General features: G+C 57.2%; 1 protein-coding gene across 3 annotated transcripts in view; it reads right to left on the reverse strand.

Moving 5' to 3' along the window:
* Positions 1-1481: 1481 nt before the first annotated feature.
* DTX2 (deltex E3 ubiquitin ligase 2) overlaps positions 1482-19176 on the reverse strand; it is a 33218-nt gene continuing 15523 nt past the window's right edge. For 2 of the 3 annotated variants that reach the window (XM_079120707.1, XM_079120705.1), the window contains 7 exons: positions 14362-14462; positions 9397-9537; positions 6786-6859; positions 5344-5502; positions 4283-4444; positions 2896-2985; positions 1482-2114 (listed from right to left, as the gene is read on the reverse strand). In XM_079120707.1, the coding sequence (XP_078976833.1) occupies positions 1887-2114; positions 2896-2985; positions 4283-4444; positions 5344-5502; positions 6786-6859; positions 9397-9537; positions 14362-14462 (955 nt within the window). In that variant the 3' untranslated portion in view covers positions 1482-1886. The remainder of the gene's footprint in view (positions 2115-2895; positions 2986-4282; positions 4445-5343; positions 5503-6785; positions 6860-9396; positions 9538-14361; positions 14463-19176) is intronic. The other variant, XM_079120706.1, reaches the window with a different exon arrangement.

The raw sequence follows: 19176 nt of genomic DNA on the forward strand, positions 1-19176 counted from the left end.
GCAGTGCAATCCATCGGACCTAGGGCTTTATACTTGCTAAGCAAGCATTCTGTCCGTTTTTAAATTGAGTTACTTTGTTGCCATCTGAGGTGCCGAGAGTTCTTTAAATATCCTGGATGAGACCCTTATCACTAATCACGCGTGTTCTCCATCCTAATTCTGTGTCCTTCACTGGTGAAGTACCAAGACTTGAGGGACCAGAGTCAGGGGTCTGCGGTGCCCCTAATCCCAGCAACTGGGGAGGCTGGGACAGAAGGATTACCTGAGGCCAGGCTCAGCACAAAAAGGGCTCAGGATGTAGCTCAGTGGTATAGTGCTGTGGGGCGTAATTCCCAGCACAAAAACAAAACAAAAAAACTAGGAAGGCAGAGAGAGCAGGAACATCTGGGGTGCTACCCCACCTGTGCTGAGACAGTCTCATGGAACCACGAGGTGTGGTGTCCAGCGCAGCTGTGGGTCTGTCAGGCCACACTGCCCTTCCTCTAGAGCTAAATACCCGCATATCATTGCACTGTGGGCTCACGATACTTTTAGGGGCCCAGAAAAATGTTTTCTTTTAAAATCAAAATCAGAAGGAAAACCAATGTAAACCTTAGAAGAAAACCCTCTAAATGCATCAACATATTCATCTTGGTACTGTTTTGTAAAGTAGAATTTTTGCTGAAAGGGGGGCTGAACCCATGTGTGCATTACCACTGAGCTACACCCTTGACTGGCTTTATTTTTAAAATTTGTTCCAATTAATATTACCCGACAGCAGAATGCATTTCAACTCACACTGCACACGGGAGCCTCGGCTGTTTTGAGACAGTGTCTCCCAAAGTTGCCCAGGCTGGCTTGAACCTGAACTGCTGCCTCACTGCCTCAGGCTCCTGAGTTAACTGGGATCACAAGCCCCCTCCCTCTTAATTGTTTTTAAATAGAGAAAGGGCTCACAAAGACTGAAGTGCCTCCAGTCCACCACAGTCATATCTGGCTCTGCTTGGTGCGGGGTGGGGGGTTTGCGGGTGGGAGAGGGCTGGGGAATCAAACCCAGGGCCTTGCGCATGCAAGGCAAGCGCTCTACAAACTGAGCTGCATCCCCAGCCCCAGACTTTCTACTGGGGAAGCAGAGGTCTTGACTGGGGCTATCTGTTCCTTCTCTACAAGGGTCAAGACCTCAGGCTTCCTGGCTGGTGTTCTGCCTGAGCCAGTCACTGAACCTTTGGCCCTCTGTGTCCTCATCTGCACCTGGCCCTGTGCAGTTTTGTAAACCAGGGCCACTGTGGGAGGAGGGGTTCTGCAGAGCCGGGGCTGCAAGCTGAGGAAGGCAGCAGGGAAGCTCAATGGTCAGCGTGCTGGGTTCCCCGGCTCCCCAGCTCCCGCAGACCGTCCTTTACCAGATGGGAGCTGAACGGGCATGACACTCTCCTGCTGTGGCGCAGTGGACTTGTGGGAACCAGATCTCCCCCACACAGTCGCATCCACTAGGAACACAAAGCCTGTGGGCTTTGGCTACAAGGCCTTTATTGCAAACAAAATCTGAGGTATGAGAAGCTGATTCAGAACCCACGCCTGCCTCGCCCGGGGAGGGGTGCTCTGCACTCACCCCACGCCAGGCCTGGGTGCTGGGGCCCAGAGTAGCCCTCCAAAGGCTGGAGGGCCCGTCCCTGCACTGAGGTAGCTGCGTCTCAGGTCCCCACAAGGACAACACCCCAGGGTGGCCCAACTCCCACAGAACTCCCTCCCCGCTAGGAGGAGAGGGCAGGGCAGGCACCAGCCTGGCTCCTTGCACCCCTGGCACCCGTGTGCCCCTCTCAGCAAAGGCACATTCCTGCCCGCCCCCTGGGGCGGCCCAGGCAGCCATGGGGCTGGGCGGCTGCCACATGGCCACGGGGGCTTGGGGGTCACTGCTGCTCCAGGCAGTCCTCGGTCACGCCCTGGGCGGCCAGCTCGGCCAGCACATTCTGCAGGTAGTTGGGGTCAGGGTAGCCATGGCCTGTCACGTTGCGGTCCATCTCTGTCTTGTGGTGGATCTCGTTCCACACCACTGTGTCCGTCTCGCCCGTAGTGCTGGACGTCCCAACTGTGAAGATAAGTCTCCTCCTCCAGGCCACCTTCAAAAGCTCCAGGACCTGCCGAGGAGAAGGGAAGGCCTGAGGGGCCCGCGGGGCCCTGCCCTTCCACTAACCGAGATGCACTCACCCAGGCCCAGCACCGAATCCCATCAGCAGGACCCCCAGAACGCTGACCACTGATGTGACAGCCTGCGCCCGGCCCTGCCCTCCCCACCCTGGCAGCCAGCACTGCCTCCTACACGGTCACTCAGCCATAACTCAGGAGCCACCTCGAGTCTGCCCTCCCAATGTCTGTCCAGGCGAGCTGCTTGCCTCCCTCCTCACTGACCTTGGCCTCCACACTTGGCCACTGAAGAGCCCAGCCTCCAGGCTGGCCTGCAGCTCAGTGATAGAGCACTTGCCTAGCACGTATGAGGTCCCAGCCTCGATTCCCAGCACAGAAAAAATAAAGGACCGGAGAGTCCAGTACACACCTGCCCAGCAGCCGGAGAGCTTTTCAAACTGGACCTCAGAACTCCCTCCCATGGCAGGCCTGGAGGCGGCCAGACCCAGCCTTCAGCCGCCTCATCCTGAGGGTCTGACTCCTGCCCACCTCGGGCCCATCTGGAATCCTCCATACCAGCTGTTCCATCTGCCTGGAAGGCTTTTCCTGCAAAGTCCCTACTCAGGTCTCAGTGCAGACAGGACGGCCCAGCCACCTGCCTACAGAGCACCCCTGCGAAGGCCGGGCCGTCTCTTCCTGGATCCTCAGCAATTCCTTGGAAAGGAGCGGCAAACATGCCAGTCCAACCCCAGGTCTCATCTTCTGTGTGGCCGCTGGTGGGCGGTGAGTCTTTACCTTGCGGCCCTGGACATTGTCCGGAAGGTAGCACTGGCGGGGAAACCCTCTGGCGGTAAATGGCTTTCCTGGGTTGGGGTGCTCAGGGCCCTGCAAGAGGAACAGACAACAAAATGGGAGTGCTGTGGGAGGGCCCATGGCCAGCTGCAGAAGCTCACAGGACATGGAAGCCAAGCCCAGCCTCACTGGCCCACCCCACCTTCCTGGCCAGGTCCATTCTTATTTTGTTTGTACTGAGGATTGAACCCAGGGGTGCTTAACCACTCAGCCACACCACCAGTCTGCTTATATTTTATTTAGAGACAGGGGCCTGCTGAATTGCTAAGTACCTTGCTAAGTTGCTGAGGCTGGCTTTAAACTTGTGATCCTCCTGCCTCAGCCTCCCAAGCTGCTGGGATTACAGGTGTGCACCACCACGCCCAGCAGGTTCATTCTTGTGCTGAAGTGACCAAACGACTCTGGCTCCTCAAAGGCCCAAAGCGAATGTGGCCTCCCACCCATGCTCGCCCTCCCTTGAGCCGTGCCAATCTGCCTGACACCACCACCGCTCCTTGACAACACTGGGGCCCTGCAAGAGCGAGGACAGACCCTCCTCTGCTCTGAGACCTCTGGACCCCGGCTTGCTCTGCCCCTTCTTTATGACCCTGCAGGCACTACTCCACACCCTCTACCTACTCACTGGGTGGCAGCTGGCTCTAAGAACTGGCTGGAGCAGTGGCATAGGAGGGGGCAGTGGCAGGCCCCCTTCTCTGCCCTCACAAGGGCTGCACCACCTATAACTCCATCCCCTCCGCTTGGGTGCAAGGTTAGGAGACCAGAAGAGCAGGACTCCACCAAAGCAGGACCCCATCTGGCTCCGACCACCCCTGCCCCAGACTGAGACCAGCCCCGGCCCAGGGCAGGCCCAGGGCAGGTCAGGGCTCCTCTCCAGCTTTCCCGAGACCCGGGGGCCTCGCGCTTGCATTCCTGAAATCCAGCCTCGACCCTGCCACTTCCAGCCCAGCTCAGTGGTCAGAGTTCTTCTCAAGAACAGGGGCCTGGCCCACTCCTTGGAACCTGCCGGGGGCTCCCCAGGTCCCCTGCACTGTTCCTCCTGCTCGTCTGCCTTATCCTCTGCCCAGCACAAGTCCACGTGGAATGACTTGTCTCTAGGAGGCCTCCTGGGCTTGGGGAAGGACAGAGGGCCACCTCTCTTCCACAGCCCCAGTCCTCAGCACTGCTGCCTTCACATCCTGCCTCCCTGGCTCTGGCCTCAGGCAGCGGGGAGCCTGGGGCTGGCAGCATGGATCCCCTCACCCCATCCCTGGGGCGGGGCAGGAGAACAGTGCCTAGGTGTGACCGACTTGGGCAAAGTCCCCAGAGGCTCTCCTGTGGTAGGTCCCCTTACCTGAATGCCGTGAGGAATGTTGTACACTATGAGTATTGTCCCACAGTCCTCGTGGCCAGGGAGCGACACCTGGAACCTGAACACCTCCATCTTCCCCCGTGGCTGTGTCCCAGTCTTCTCCCCATAGATGGTTTTGCAGGAAGGACACTGCAAGCTCCCGTCCTGAGACAAGGCAGACGCAGTGACTGAGCCACGGGTACCAGCCACACCTGGACAGTCGGCCACTGCTAGGTGGGTGGAGAAGCCACAGGGATGGGTGGCACGGCTCGCCGGGCCCCCAGGCAGCCTCCACTCACAGAAACTGAATTCCAACAGCTTATGGTCAAAGGGAAGCTCTACACCACACTCACCATGCAGTTCTTACTAAAGCGGGGAGTTGGGGAGGCTGGCATTGGGCAGGAAAATCAGGAACAAGTCTCCAGTCTATCTCCTTTGAAATCAAGCAGAAAACCCTGCGACTGATCTGATGACCTGCATGCAGGATGCTGCAGGCTGGACAGGGACGCTGCAGACAGGGCCCAGCCAGGCCCGAATGGCTGTCACTGTCCTCCCAACCTCTACCCACCCTGGTTAAAACCCTCCACAGGAACAGCAGCCAGAGGTTCGCCACTGAGGGCCTCAGCAGGACCCTTCCCCTGTAAAGTGGCAAGGGACCCTGAACCAGGAGCCTGGCTCTGCACCACCAGTAGGTGACCGTGGGCAGGTTCCCCTCCCTGTTTTCACCATAAGCACAGACTTGACTGCAGAGAGACGGCATAGGGACAATGTGGAGTTCGTGGAAGTAGGTGGGGTGAGCCGGGTCTGCTGCTAGGAGCCAGGCTCCCTCCCTGCACCCCGCCAGAGGAGCTGGGCGCCCAGCCCCCATGGCTTCCTTCCTAAAGCACATAGCAAGCCCAGGACAGCTGGCCAGGCCTTCAAGATGGCCTGCAAGCCGGCTCCAGGCCTGGACTGTCTTTCCACACTTGCTACCCTACCCTGCCCAGACCCTGCTCCGTGGCAGCATGCAGGGATGGAGGTCTGGGAGCGGGTCACCTCCACCCGCCCCTGGCCACTGTGGACACCTTGTTCCCGTTGCAGTACATGGCCAGCAGGCACAGCAGGTGGAAGGCGTGGCTGCACTTGGTGAGGCGGCCCGCGGCCGTGGGCCCCAGGGTCTGGCTGTCGGTCACGTCGCCGTACCCAGACAATGCAGACAGTTTCTCCATGCAGATGATGCAGTCCTGCAGGGGAGCAAACAGGGCCAGCTCACCACAGCTGGCCAGGCCACCGAAGCCAGGCTGAGAGGGAAAGGTGCAGACGCCACAACCGTGTTCACAATCAGGCTGGGGGGCATCTGTTCCAAAGGCTGGGAACACAGAAGTCACTGCAACCTGGGCCATGAAGGGCTGACCAGAGCTTGGACAATGGGAATAGCCAGATGGGGAGGACAGAAGAGGAGGAAGCCTCTGGAGCTGGCTTTCACAAGGAACCAGAAACCGTGAGATGGACAAGCAGGAATTTCCTAAAACATGGAACACCACGTGCAGCTTCAGGGGCACCAGGCAAGCACGGGCAGGAGGTGAGACCAGGCCAGGGCCAGGGCCAGGTCTTGACCTCTGCGCTCGGGAGCAGAGGACCCTGTGAGGCAGGGCCTGCTGAAGAGCTGTTTGTTTTCTTGGTACCAAGGATAGAACCCTAAGCCACATCCCCAGCCCACATATATATCTATATTTTTAAAAATATTTTTTATCTGTTAATGGACACAATATTTTTTTTTATGTAGTGCCGAGAATCGAACCCAGTACCTCACACATACTAGGGAAGCGCTCCACCACTGAGTCACAGCCCCAGATGTCCTTTTTTACATTTTTTTATTTAGAGAAAGAACCTCACTAAGTTGCTGAGGCTGGCTTTGAACTGGTGATCCTCCTGCCTCAGCCTCTCAAGTTCCTGGGATTTCAGATGTGCACCACTGTGCCCAGCCTGGCAAGCTTGACCTTTAACCCCTCTCCAGTACCTCTAAGACTCTCTATTAGCATCAGAAGAAAGTCATGCCAGGGCCCCAAGACATAGCTCAGCAGAATGGGGTTTGGGTTCCACTGTGGCTGTAACAGGCTTGGTGGCCTACTACGTACAGGAACCTGACCACACTCTCAACAGTCAGAGGGGCAGGGTCACCTGGACAGGCCATCTCACTCCTGCACCAGTGCCAACCTGAGGAGTAGGGCAGACATGTCCAGGCTCATCTCTGGGCCCCTGTCCCTGGGTGGCCCTAGGTCACACAGGTCTGTGCCGAGGGCGGAGCTCAGGCCCACAGCTCTCCTGTGAGGTGGGAAGATGCAGGCCCCTGGAGCCCTGGCCGCCTTGTCCTGACAACGCCCACCTCCCTCAGGAGGCAGGAGCTGAGACGAGATGGAGCCTGGCGCATGCCCCAGAGAAACCAGGGGTACCCTATGGGCTGGGCTGGGGACCCTTTAGCTAAGTGCGTTCTCACTGGCAGAGGCGTGACTTGCAGGACACGTACCTCATCTGGGGGTGTCTTCAGCTCCTCAGTGTAGCTTCTGATCACCTGCTCTGGCTCTGGCTTTGGAGCCCCTTCTGCAAGAGATGAGAAGGTAAGCGCTGTCCCGGGCAACCAAGCAGGAGCGCAATGCCAGGGAGGAGGGAAGGTGGGCCCAAGTCCAAGCTGCCAGGAAGAACCGTTAGAGGGCCAAGACAGAAGGTTAGCACGCAAGCCAGGAAGCCTCGGCGCAGGCGCAGGGCACCCCACGGCCCCAGCCAGGCCGCCCTCGAGGCCCAACCTGGCCAGGCGGTGTGGCCTGGAGGAGGCAGAGGAGCAGAAACAGAGCAGCAGCTCACAACTCCCCGAGTCACGTCAGGCCCTTCTGAGAAGGCCCAAAGGGCAGCTTCCTGAGAACCTTCTGGCAGTGTTTATTCCACTTCCGCCACTCTTGTGTGAAAATGCACTAGGGCCCAGCCCATGTGCCATCCTACAGGTCTGCACACTGCAGACAGCCACACTGAAGCTGTTGCTATACACCACTTGTCTCAGAACTGGGGGGGGTCTCAGTCACATGCCTACTCAACTCCAAGCTCAGCAACTCAGCAGGGATGCAGGGAGATGCAGGTTGGCTGCCTGGAGCACATGCCCCACCTCCCTCGGTGCCCAGTCCTGCCTGGGGGACACAAGTGCCCAGCAGTGGCAGCATCAGCACAGCCAGCTTCTCCAGGCAATGGTGACACTCAGAAGGGTGGCCAAGCCCAGCAGGAGCAAAAGGAGGACAGGGGGAAGCAGCACAGTCCTAAAGAAAACCCCTAGCAGGGTTCCCCATTCTGCCTCAAGGTCACACTAGGGTTCATGGTCCCCGAGTCCAGAAAGGAAGGGACTCCTGGTCTGAACCCAAGCTCATGGTCCTCAGCCTGTGGCCTCAAAGACTTAGGAAGAGAGGGGTCATGACTATTTGGGAAGGTGGCCTGGAGGAGCAAGGCTGGAATCTGGGGTCTCAGGCTTGACTGACTCTCATGCTGTGACCACAGCCTATCACCTCAGAGTCTCAGCTCCCCCAATCAGAAATGGGGAAGCCCCACCTAGCACTGGTGTGAAGCAGCAGGGCTGCCACCTGAGAACAAGAGCCACCAGCAAAGGGATCCCCCACATACCTGGACGCACCACACCCATACACACCCATACCCATACGCACCCGCAGGCTTCCACGTGCACCCACGCAAAACCATGTGCCCACACACATGCACGTACCCCATACATACCCACATGCCCATGTGTAAGCACATGCATCCACAGGTACCCCCCACATACCCATCGGCATCCATCCACACCCCATACACAAAGACCCCCACATGCCCCATATACCCAAGTGCCCCATACTCAGCCACATACCCCGTATGCACAACTTAGCAGCCCATCGCCCTCCCACAATCCCCTTTGACACCCCCATGCATGCATAGACTTTCAGAACCACACCAATCACTATGGTGAGAAAGCCAGACCAACACCGGCACAGGGAGGCCATCCAGGAGGCTGGGACTCCCCGCTCAGACTGAGGAGAGTCTTCTGTTCTAGAAAAGTCTAGTGGCTCAGCCAGTCTCGGGGAGCCAGGGACCCCTCTGCAAGGACTAGCATGTGGCCCACCTCGCCCGGGCAGCCTTTCAGAGCTAGAGGACGCTTCCATTAGCCAGAGTTCTCACAAGGGGCCGACCAGGAGCCCGTCGACCCCACGAGAGGCACACCTGAACTCAGAGGCCAGAGGATCTGTGAGAGCCTGTGTTCTTCCCAAGTGACCTGGGTGCCCTGGAGGCCACCAGTCACCTGCCCTGTTCCACCTGCACCAAGGCAGGGTGAGAGCAGCATGCACAGAGCCCAGAACTAGGCTCGGGACCCCGAAGCCAGCTCTCTCCCCAGGCCCCCTCCACACCTGGCTGCCACTGTTAGTGCGTGCCCAGCACTTCACAGTTCTTCCTCGTTCTCAACCCACCCAGCAGGACGTGCAGCTTCATGAATGGAGAAACCTGCGTGAGGTCATGAAGCTAGTGCAGGCTAGAGCCAAGACTGAAACTCAGGCTGACAGGGCCGCAGCCTAGGCCCCTGTCCACAGGGGACCCGAGATACGTGAAGGCCATCTGTCATGCCACCGTCCAGCCTTAGAACAGTGCACAGCTTACTACCATAGACTCCTCCACGCACACCGCGTTAAAATTCCCAGCACCTTCTGTGGCTGAAACCCCTTCTGCCCTGGCCACATGACCAACAGGACAGTGGTCACCAGGGGAGCCCACATGGGCAGTGAGCCTGGGCTGCTATCCTGAGGGTCTTTCTTGATACACACACTGGCCCACTGGAGAGACAGTCATGCCAAAATCCCAAGCCACACCTCATCCACACCTTGATGTCTGCAAAGTCACAGGGTCCTCATGGAAAAGTCCCTCTCACTTTGACTGTGCTGGGAATGCCAGGAACCCAGCAGCTGCCTCTGCTGCCAAGCGAGGGCAGGGAGAAGGGCCACAGGAAGGGAGAAGGGCCATGGAGGTTAAAGAAGAAACCGGTGCGCAGAGCCAGAGGCAGCAAGACTCGGAGGCGGCTGAGCAGAGGCCAGAGAGCATTTGTGAACAGGAGCTACCTTTCACGGCCTGTCTCCTCAGTCTCTTAACTGAGCTGTGGCTCTTAGAGGCCAAACAGGAGGCGGGAGGGCTGGCAGGCTGGGGCGCGCGGCTAAGACACACAGGGAGTCCAATGGCCGACATCAGCACACTTGTCATGCCTGCACAGGTGCGAGATCAGACATGCAGAGAGGGGAGACACGTTAGGAGGCATTCGGCAGGTGACGTCCACAAACCCTGCTGAGCCGAGCTGGCAGCACCATGAGTGGCCATCAGGACAGGCAGGGGAGCCTGACCCCTCAAGGGTGCCACTGTGCCGCAGGACTGGGTTCCAGGCCAGGAGCCAGAGTGCTGGTGGAACGCCGGGCTCGCTAGAGCCCCGGCCCAGAGTCCCCCAGGTGCCTGCCAAGCAACTTCACAGCCTATACCCAGAGCGTGCAGGGAGGGGGAGGCCATCTGCCCTAGAAGAGCAGAGAGATCACCACCAAGGAAGCTTCCTCGGAGTTCTTGGTGGCGTCTCCCGGTGCCAGGCGCAGGAGCAGATGCGGCAATGTGGCAGGGTGCAGCCAGGCTAGGGAAACGGCCTCAGGCAGAGCTGGCTACAGATGGTGCCTCTGGGCCTGGCCACACCCTCCTGGCTTCAGCTGTCCTGTCTTCTACGGGTGCTGTCTGCTTTCCCTGCCCCGCCTGGCCTACTTAGTGGCTCTGGAGACATCGCTGAGGTGGGAACACGGCCTCTCTGGACTGTTTCCACACTGAGGAGACCCCCATGGCCCTCCAGCTGTGGGTTCCTTTGCTGGTGCCACCATGAGGAGCGGCAGCTGGCAACAGGGCTGAGATGTGTGTACCTCTCTGCCCAGCTGGACCCTGCCCCCATGCTGTCCCCTTCTACTCTTTGATGACTCAACCTCATGGGACACACCATTTTGCTAGAGGTCCTCATTCCTGCCACACCCTCAATACCCATCTGTCCACAGTACCACATCCCCAGTCCTCCCTGTCACTGATCAGTGTGGCTCAAAGGCACCTCCTCCCTCGAGGAAAGGAGCTCTGGGCTTCTCAGCCACCCTGTATTCCCCAGTCCTTGGAACCTGGTTCAGGCAGTGGGCATGTCAGGGTTCCAGGGAAAGCTCCTTCCTGGACCCCATTCCTCTCCAGGACAGTCGGGACAAAAAGCGCTGCCCCCGCCCCCCCAGGTGATTCAGAGGAACGAGGGGTAGCCAGGCCAGGCCAGCCACCGTGGCCTCCATGACAGGATCAAAGGTCCCAACTTGGCAAACATGCCCAGTCAGAGACAGAACCAAGGCTAGCCATCTGCCTGGACAGCACAACCAAGTGAGACAGGGGTCACTGTGGTGGCCGTTCAGCAGGAGGCACCAAAGTGCACTGCAGAAGGCCCCGGCGGGAGCCCACAGTCTGACCAGGTTCCTGCTCCTCTGTCACCGCAATGTTCCTGGGCTCAAATGTTCTCCTGGGAATGAAATGTCAGGGAGACAGAATGACGAGCAGGCACAGGTGGCAGAAAGACATAGGGAGCAGGGACAGGTGGTTTCCCTTAGAGAACTGGCTTTGTGTGGTCCTCGTCCTCTAAATGAACAGGTCCCCACTTCACTCAGCTCTCTGAAGGGCCACCTCTGCAGGCGGGCCACAGGCCCTCCCTGACCCCTTCACAGAAGGACCAGCAACTTTGCTCTTCTTACCACTTTTCTTTCCTTGACTTTTTAGCTATAGATGGACACAATACATTTCCTACCTACCTACCTACCTACCAGGTGGTGCTGAGGATGGAGCCTGGGGCCTCACGCGTTCTCGGCAAGCGCTCTCCTGCTGAGCCCCAGCCCCTCCTCTCACCATTTTCACCACCTGAAATTACTCGTGTGTTCCAGTTTCCACTGTCCCCAAGCACGCCCTCCATGGAGTGCTCACGAAGTGCCAGCACCCAGGGAGTAGGCGGTCTGCAGGAGGCACACCGTGTGTCTGTGAGGAACGATGACATCCCCAAGGCGCCGGCACTGCAGTCCTCTCTCTCTGTCCACCAGAGGCCTAGTCTCAGGAACTCAAGTCACAAACAGGAAGGCTCGACACCAATGCCCGGAGAGGCAGCCCCTGCTCTGAGAGAGGTCGGAAAACGACCCCAGGCCCCCAAACTCATCATCGCCACAGCAGCAAGCAGTGGCTAGGGCTGGGGTGCCCAGGAGTGGGCCTCTGCACTGTCCTCAGTAGCAGGGACTCGGAGAGAGCCGCCAGGGGTTGATTGCCCTCACATCTGAGGGCTTTTCCCTCTGCTCCCCTGGGAAGGTTCCCCCAAGGCCTGGAGACGAGGCCCCTCTCGCAGCTTTCCCCAACTGCACACACCCCCTTCCTGACACCCAGAGGTCAGCTCCACCTAGTGACCAGGGTTGAGATCCAAGCCTGTCTCCTTCCACTCTGGCCTCTCCATCGGGTTCCAGGGTCGCCCTTGCTGGCTGGCTAGTCTTGGGCAAGTTCTGGAGCAGCAGTAAGACGCAGGCCCCTGGGCAGATGCCACTGGCTTTCCTCGTGGGCTCCAGCCCCGCCCCATAAAGGAGGGAGAGCTGACCTGGAGGCTCAGCTCCTTCAGCCACAGAGGGGCACTCAGTCCTGACAACAAGACCACCTGGCTATAAACTGCCTTGCAAAACCCGTCCCCAATGCTCACATCTCTGCAGCCAGGTGTGGCATATTCCTGAATCCAGCCCTTGCTTCTTGGAGTCTAGCTGGGCTCCTCTCATTCCCTGGTGCCCCAGAAAATGGTCCCACCACCTGGTATGTACCACTGAGCCTTGAATGTAGGAGAGGTGGCAATCTGGCAACAGGCTCCAGTCTCTCCTATTTCTCACCTGGGACCAACTTCCTGAACTTTGGAGGTCTCTTTTCCTACCAGCCTAGAATGTGTGAGGTCCTGGGTACCGTGTCCAGCACCGCAAAAAAATAACAACGAGCTGAGTGCGGTGGTGCACACCTGTGATCCCAACAACCTGGGAGGTGAGGCAAGAGGATCACTAGGTGAGGCCAGCCTCAGCAACTTAATAAGATCCTGCCTCAAAAAAAAAAAAAGAGTAGAGGGGTCAGCCAGTGCTACTGAGGCACACCTAGAAGCCACCAAGAAAGGTGCTTAACATCCACAGCAGCCTCAGTGCCTCAGTGGCCACCCTTGCAGAACGTGCTACACTGAAGACCCCCAGCTCAGAGCAGGCGGGGCTGGGAGGTCAGGCCATTTACCCGCAGCCGTCTCTGTCGCCAACGTCCCTGCCCACAGCAGCACTCTGCATTGGTATCTCACTCACCTACGGCACCCGGGCCAAGTGGCCCAAGGAGGGCAGGACATTCTGGTCAACACGACTGCTCACTCTTTCCTCTCGGCCAGAAGAGACCGATGGCTGAGCAGCAGGGCAGGGCTGACAGACAGGCTGCCGGGCTCCTCCCGCCCTCCAGTTCCTTGCCCTCACGCCCATCTTCTACCACTTCTCTAGCTGTCCCTTTCCAGGAGCCTCCTCCCTCTGTCCCCCAGGAGGGTCCAAGGGCCTCCTCTTCCCCCAGGCCACTCCCCTCATGCACATCCACACCCCCACTGCCTTTCCACACCAGTCACCTCCCTGTCCAACGCTTCCACCAGGCTCACAAGCACCCAGGTATCACAGGAAGAACCCAGATTCTGAGCCAGAGCATGTGCCAAGCCCGCATTAGGGGATTTTGAATTCTGAGCCTCAGCTTCCTCAAAATAAAGTGGGAATGAAAGTCACCACCTCCTCCAGGGATGAAACACATGGGCACACACAGAGCTCCCAGTCACTCCTGAGTCACTGTCCCAGTGACACCACCACACGCCTGGCCCTGCAGGCCCCCTCCGTCCCCCCTCCGTCCCCCCTCCACTCACCCTGCTCCAGCCACCAGATCAGAAGGCTCCTGCCTCCGTGCCTGACGCAGGGTCTCCCCTCACCACCCTGCCACTGACCTCATGGCAGGGCCCACACAGGTCCCTGCACCAGGCCGCACTACCCACGCTGCAGGCTCCGGGACTCAATAAAACCAAACTGTTGCCTGGGCCCCTGCCAGCTGCAAATGATGGGGTTCCCTGCCACACCTGCACTTTTTGCATACCTCACAATCCCCAAGTTACAAAAGGCCTCACAGAGTCCTTGGTACCCGGAAGAGGGCTTCTGTTATTCTTGGGGTGCTAGGGATGGAACCCAGGGCTTTGCACATGCTCGGTAAGTGCTCTACTGCTACATCCCCAGACTCCCACCTTTTATTGTTCCCCCATATTTTTCATTGGTGCATTACAGTTATATATAACAGGGTGGGGGGTTCGTTGCTACACAATTGTATGCCACCCATTCCCCAGTATTTCCCCTTTACCTCCCTCTTTTTTATTACTGGTGTTTTGTGGTGGTGGTTGTTGGAACCAGGGATCAAACCCAGGGGCACTTAACCACTAAGCCACATCTCCAGCCCTTTTTATTTTGAGACGGGCCTCGCCAAGTTGCTGAAGCTAGCTTGAATTTGTGATCCTCCTGTCTCAGCCTCCCATGCAGTGTGATTACAGGCAAGTGCCACCACGCCCGATTGTAAAAGGACCTTAAATAAACGTCAAAATGTATGGATAATAAATGATCCAAACGGAACCAAATGACCAGATGTAGCTACAGCCAGGCGGCTATGAGCCCCCAGAGGGACCCTGCCTTCAGCACTGCAGAACAGAAAGGTGGTCTAAATCTAATTCAATTCAAAAATTTAAAAGGACGTGTAAGGTCCACAGCAGCGTACTGTGTCCAGTCCCACAACACCAGAGCGCCAAAGGGGCAGGCACCCAAGTTCACGCCCTGGGGTACACCATCGTCAGAAAGAGGCCTCACTCCCCAAGGGAGCGCCTTTGGGTTCCCCTTGGGATCCAGGTGACAAGGGCCCTACCCCACCACGTCCTCCCTGCCAAGCCCTGCGGGGCACAGCTTGTTCAGGGCACCTACCTGCAAGCGCTTGCTGGACCCTGCTGGGCTTTGGCATCTGCATGGGCACAGTGGCGGGGATGCTCCCAGGGCTGCTGGAGGGACCGCTGGGGAGGGAGGCACTTGGGGAGGAGAGAAGAGAGCAAAGCTGAGTACATGACACGGCCTCGGGGAGGAGGGGAGAGATTGGCCTGAGCTGGAACCTCGTGGCCTGAGAAGGCACCTCCCACTTCCGCTTTCCCAGCTGCCTCTGGGCGAAGGAGGCCCCTGGGCTGTTTTGAACAGTTCAGAGACTATGAAGATAATCTTAAAAGATGAGCTTGCAACGTTCTGGTCTCACTAGCTTCATTAAAGTGAAGCTCTCAGGGAGCCCGTGCGGAGGAGAAGCCCAGCAGAGACCATTTTAGCAAGTGATCAAGGACATTACCACCAGTAACAGGACGAGTCAATATCCTGAACGCCACGATCTGATGCTCCCAGGGGGACTTATCTTCATTATTGTGGGATTCCTACCAAAAAATGTACCATCTTTGTTCAATCATGGGAAAAGATCAGAGAAACGCAAATCAAGGGACATTGGGTCAAGCGCCTCGTTAAGGTGGCAAGTGGAACTGTTCCGCCTGGAGAGAGGAGGCTGACAAGGGCATGTGAAGCAGGGGACAGGGAGAGGGCAGGCGCAAAAAAACAATGAGTCAAAAACATCCTCCAGGGCTGGGGAGATAGCTCAGTTGGTAGAGTGCTTGCCTTGCATGCACAAGGCCCTGGGTTCAATCCCCAGCACCACAAAAAAAAAAAAAAAAAAAAAAAAAAAAAAAACACATCCTTCAGTGAGCGGCATTGTGCCAGGTGACTCCTGGCTCTGCTGAGACTGTGGCTGCGAGACGTTCAGAGAGTGACATGGGGGCGGGGTGCAGCTCAGTGGTGCAGGGAGGCCCTGGGTTCCACCCCAACACCAGTGCCACAGAAAACACTTCTGCCTATGGATTCTGATCCAGCAGTTCAAGGGTGGGACACAGCCTCCCCCCACATATAGAGAGGACAGCTGTGGTAGTAAAGGTTGAGCCCAGGACCTCATGTGTGCCAGGCAAGTACCTACCACTGAGGTATATTTTTTATTTTGAGACAGGATCTTGCTAACTTGCCCAGGCTGGACTCCAACATGCCATCCTTGTGCCTCAGCCTCCCGAGTAGCTAGGATGACGGACTTGCGCCACTGTGCCCAGGAGACGGCATCTGGTAAGGGAGCTGTGGAAACTATACTGTTTTCCTAACTTTTCTGTCAACCCAAAATACCAAAAAAGGTTTTTTTGGATTTTTTTAAACGAGGGGTGTAACTCAGTAGCCATGCCAAGGCTGTACAAGGCCCTGGGTTCCATTCCCAGCACTGCAAAAAGAATAATTTTTTTAAATGAAGGTTCTGTTTCCCACAGTGACTACGTTCAAACTCATTTGTTTGGTTGTAATTCCTCAAATGTTAAATGGTGACAATGCACACCATGAGTCTGGGACAAACTCCCCAAAGAACTGGAGAGGCCCAAGCTCCTGCCAGCTCCTCCTCCCTCCAGCCTGGGGCCTCCTATCCACCCTGCCCGTTAGATGACGAAACATCAAGATTACAAAACTCTGCCACACGCTCCCCACACGGAGCACCCCGGGACAGCGGGTGTTCTGTAGGCTGGACTGGCTCCATTCTGCTACCTTTACAGATGTCAGCAAACCAGCCACCACCTTGGGGGCCGCCCCAGTCCTGCCAAACCCTCAGTCACAGGGGTCACAGGTCCCAAGGGTGGAAACTAGGAGAAGCTGGCCGATTTCACCCAAAGCAAGAAACCTCACCCCCACCTACGCGCTGGTGCTGCCAGGTCCTCCTGCGAGGTCGAGGTCTAGAGCAGGCCAGGTGCTCCCGCGTTCACCTGAGCTAAGATGAAGGTTTTGTTTGTATTTCTTGACTGGTCTTCCTGAACAAGGTGCTCTGCATGGCTGGGCTACCAAAAGCCCAGCCTCCTGCCCCAGACTACTCTAAGCACAAAGAGAGGACGGAAGAGGACTAGGGTGTCCTGATCGTGCAAAGAAGGGCTGGGAGCTGGACACGTGGGCCGAGGTCTCAGCTCCACCCAACTGTCACTCTGAGCAAGCAGAGCCCTTCCTGAGATGCTTCCTATCTTCGTTCGGAGGGGAAGGTGGGCCACCTAAGGACTCTGAGGCTCCTACCTGAAGGAGCTCAAGGATCCTGCTCCTTTCCCAGGCCAACTCTCCAGGGAGCACAGGGCTGGAGCCTCAGCGAAGAGGCCAGAAAAATTCGGCTCTGCAGCTTGAAATGAGGGGCTGAGCTCAGGGTCCTACACAGAAATGGTAGCTCTCCTCAAAGGAAAGACCCCAGGAAGTGGAGCCCTCCCTCCGGGGGAAAGGCACAAGGCACACAGCTGGGGAGAAGGCCTCCTGCTGTTTTTTTTTTTTTTTTTTTTTTTTTTTTTTAAGTCAGGGGAGGTACCAGGGATTGAACTCAGGGGTACTTGACCACTACGCCACATCCTCAGCCTTATTTTTTTTTTTTTTTTGGGTGCTGGGGATGGAATCCAGGGCCTTGCGCTTACAAGGCAAGCACTCTACCGACTGAGCTATCTCCCCAGCCCCCAGCCTTATTTTGTATTTTATTTAGAGACAGGATCTCACTGAGTTGCTTAGCACTGCGCTTTTACTGAGGCTGGCTTTGAACTCTGGATCCTCCTGCCTCAGTCTCCCGACCTGCTGGGATTACAGGATTGCTCCACCACACCCAGCGAAGGCCTGCTTTTTAGATTCCATCACCAAGGCATAGAGCAGAGACCTACAGTGAGGGTTCCAGGGGGCAGATTACCCTAAGCCTGGAGACCAGGAACCCTGGCCAAGTTCTGTAGAAAATTCTCCAAATGACTCATCTCGTCCCTCCCCCACCAAAGTTCCTGCTGTGTTCAGAACTCTCAGAGGACAGAACACGGAGCGAATTCACCTCTCCACCATCCTCCAAGGCTCACGCTCCCATGGTGGGGCACCCTTCGTCTCACAAATGTCCTTCTGTGGGAGCCCTGAGTCATTTCTCAGACACCTGCCACTCCCCTCATTCCTGGGTCTACCCACTGGCCCTACCTGGCTTTCCTGCCTGGGACCATCCACGAAAGGAGCTGAGATCACAAGACGCAGACTCTGGGTCTTATATACAGACAGGACTGGACAGTCCTGGGTCAGGGCAGAGTGAGGAGGCTGGAAGGGAAGGACAGCCAAAGCCTCTTGCACCTCCACCCCTGCCTTCAGCCAGCAGCCAGTGACAACCTGCAACACTGATGGCTGACCTGTCACACAAGAAGCCCAGAACGTGAGGCCCAGACACCACTCCCAGCACTCCGCCCACATGAGCTGTGGCCCCAGACATGTCCAGTCCCCTCCTGAGCTTCCCTTTCTCTATGGGCTACCTCCAGAAGGCCCCAGGGCAGCTGAGCCCCATGCAACCTGAGCCATATACCAACACCCTCATTCCTGGGTCTCCACGGAGCAGCAGGGACAAAGGCAGGCCCTGGGTAAACCTGAAAGCCAACAAGATCAGAACAAAGGGAAGCGGCAGAAGAACGAGGGATCCAACTTGTTAACCTGGAGAGGAAAAGAGAACCATGGACAAGAACCAGCACTAATCCAAGGGCCCAAAGCAGGGGAGGAGCAAGGCCCTCACTATACCCTGGACACTGATCCCATAGGCCAAACAAAGACAGGCACAGCCAGAATGCCCGCCGATGCTGGGAGGGAGTCATCGTGGACGCCAGGAGAGGAGCAGCAGCAAGACCACAGCAGAGGCAAGCAAGCCAGGAGAGCCACGTGGTCAGGCCGTTCAGCAAGGGTCAGAGCACCTAGGCTTGACCTAGCACCAGGTTCCAGACTGCTGCTCACGGCTGGGTGTGCACCGCACACTTGTAACCCCAGAAGTTCAGGAGGCTCAAAGCCAGCCTCAGCAGCTTAGCAAGGCCCTAAAGCAACTTAAAGAGACCCTGTCTCCAAATAAAATATTTTCTAAAAAGTGGGGCTGGGGATGTGGCTCAATGGTCAGGCACTCCTGGGTTCAATTCTCAGTACCAAAAAAAAAAGAAAGCCATAGATCATGACCACCACCCCAAGTCATCAAAGCGCCAACCACACTGTCACACCCTCTATTGTCATCACGACATGCTGTGCAGTCTCACCATCATCACCACAACAGAAGTTTTGGTGCTTAAAGGGATAAACTTCAGCTATCAGGAACTGAACTGAAACCCAGCAGCGCAATTACAAATGACCCGGCCTGTCACGTATTACTGCACGTTCCTGGAGCACGAGAAAAACTGCAGCCAGTTTCACGCAGACTGAGCAAGAAGCGATGGAGAACCACGCACGCGGGGCCGGGGACGCAGCTGTGGCAGAGCGCCTGCCTGGCGTGCTCAAGGCCCTGGGCATGCTCCCCAGCAGAGCAAAAGAACACAAAGCAGCACAGCCATTCCAGACAGACAGACACGGGTCCCGCCAAAGCCTGCACTGCCATGTGCGCAGACCGCAGCCCAGTGGCCACAAGGAGCCAGTTGGTTCTCGGGCTCCACGGCCCTTGCTGCTGTCGGGACCTGCACTGCCAGTCCGACCACCTCTTCCCTCGTGTGCCAGGGAACTTTCACCCAATGCTGTTGACATTCACTTGGCTTTGAGAACTTCACCACAGCCCCAGGGAGGGCACGGGGCCAGGTTTCTCAGTTCTCCCACGCCAGCTAGGTAAGAGACCAGATTTTTAATCGAGTCCCTGAAACTGAGGCTGAGGAAGTCCACGCTACAAATCGGCCCAAG

Source organism: Sciurus vulgaris (genome assembly GCF_902686455.1).
Source record: "Sciurus vulgaris genome assembly, chromosome: 18".
Classification (NCBI taxonomy): Eukaryota; Metazoa; Chordata; class Mammalia; order Rodentia; family Sciuridae; genus Sciurus; species Sciurus vulgaris.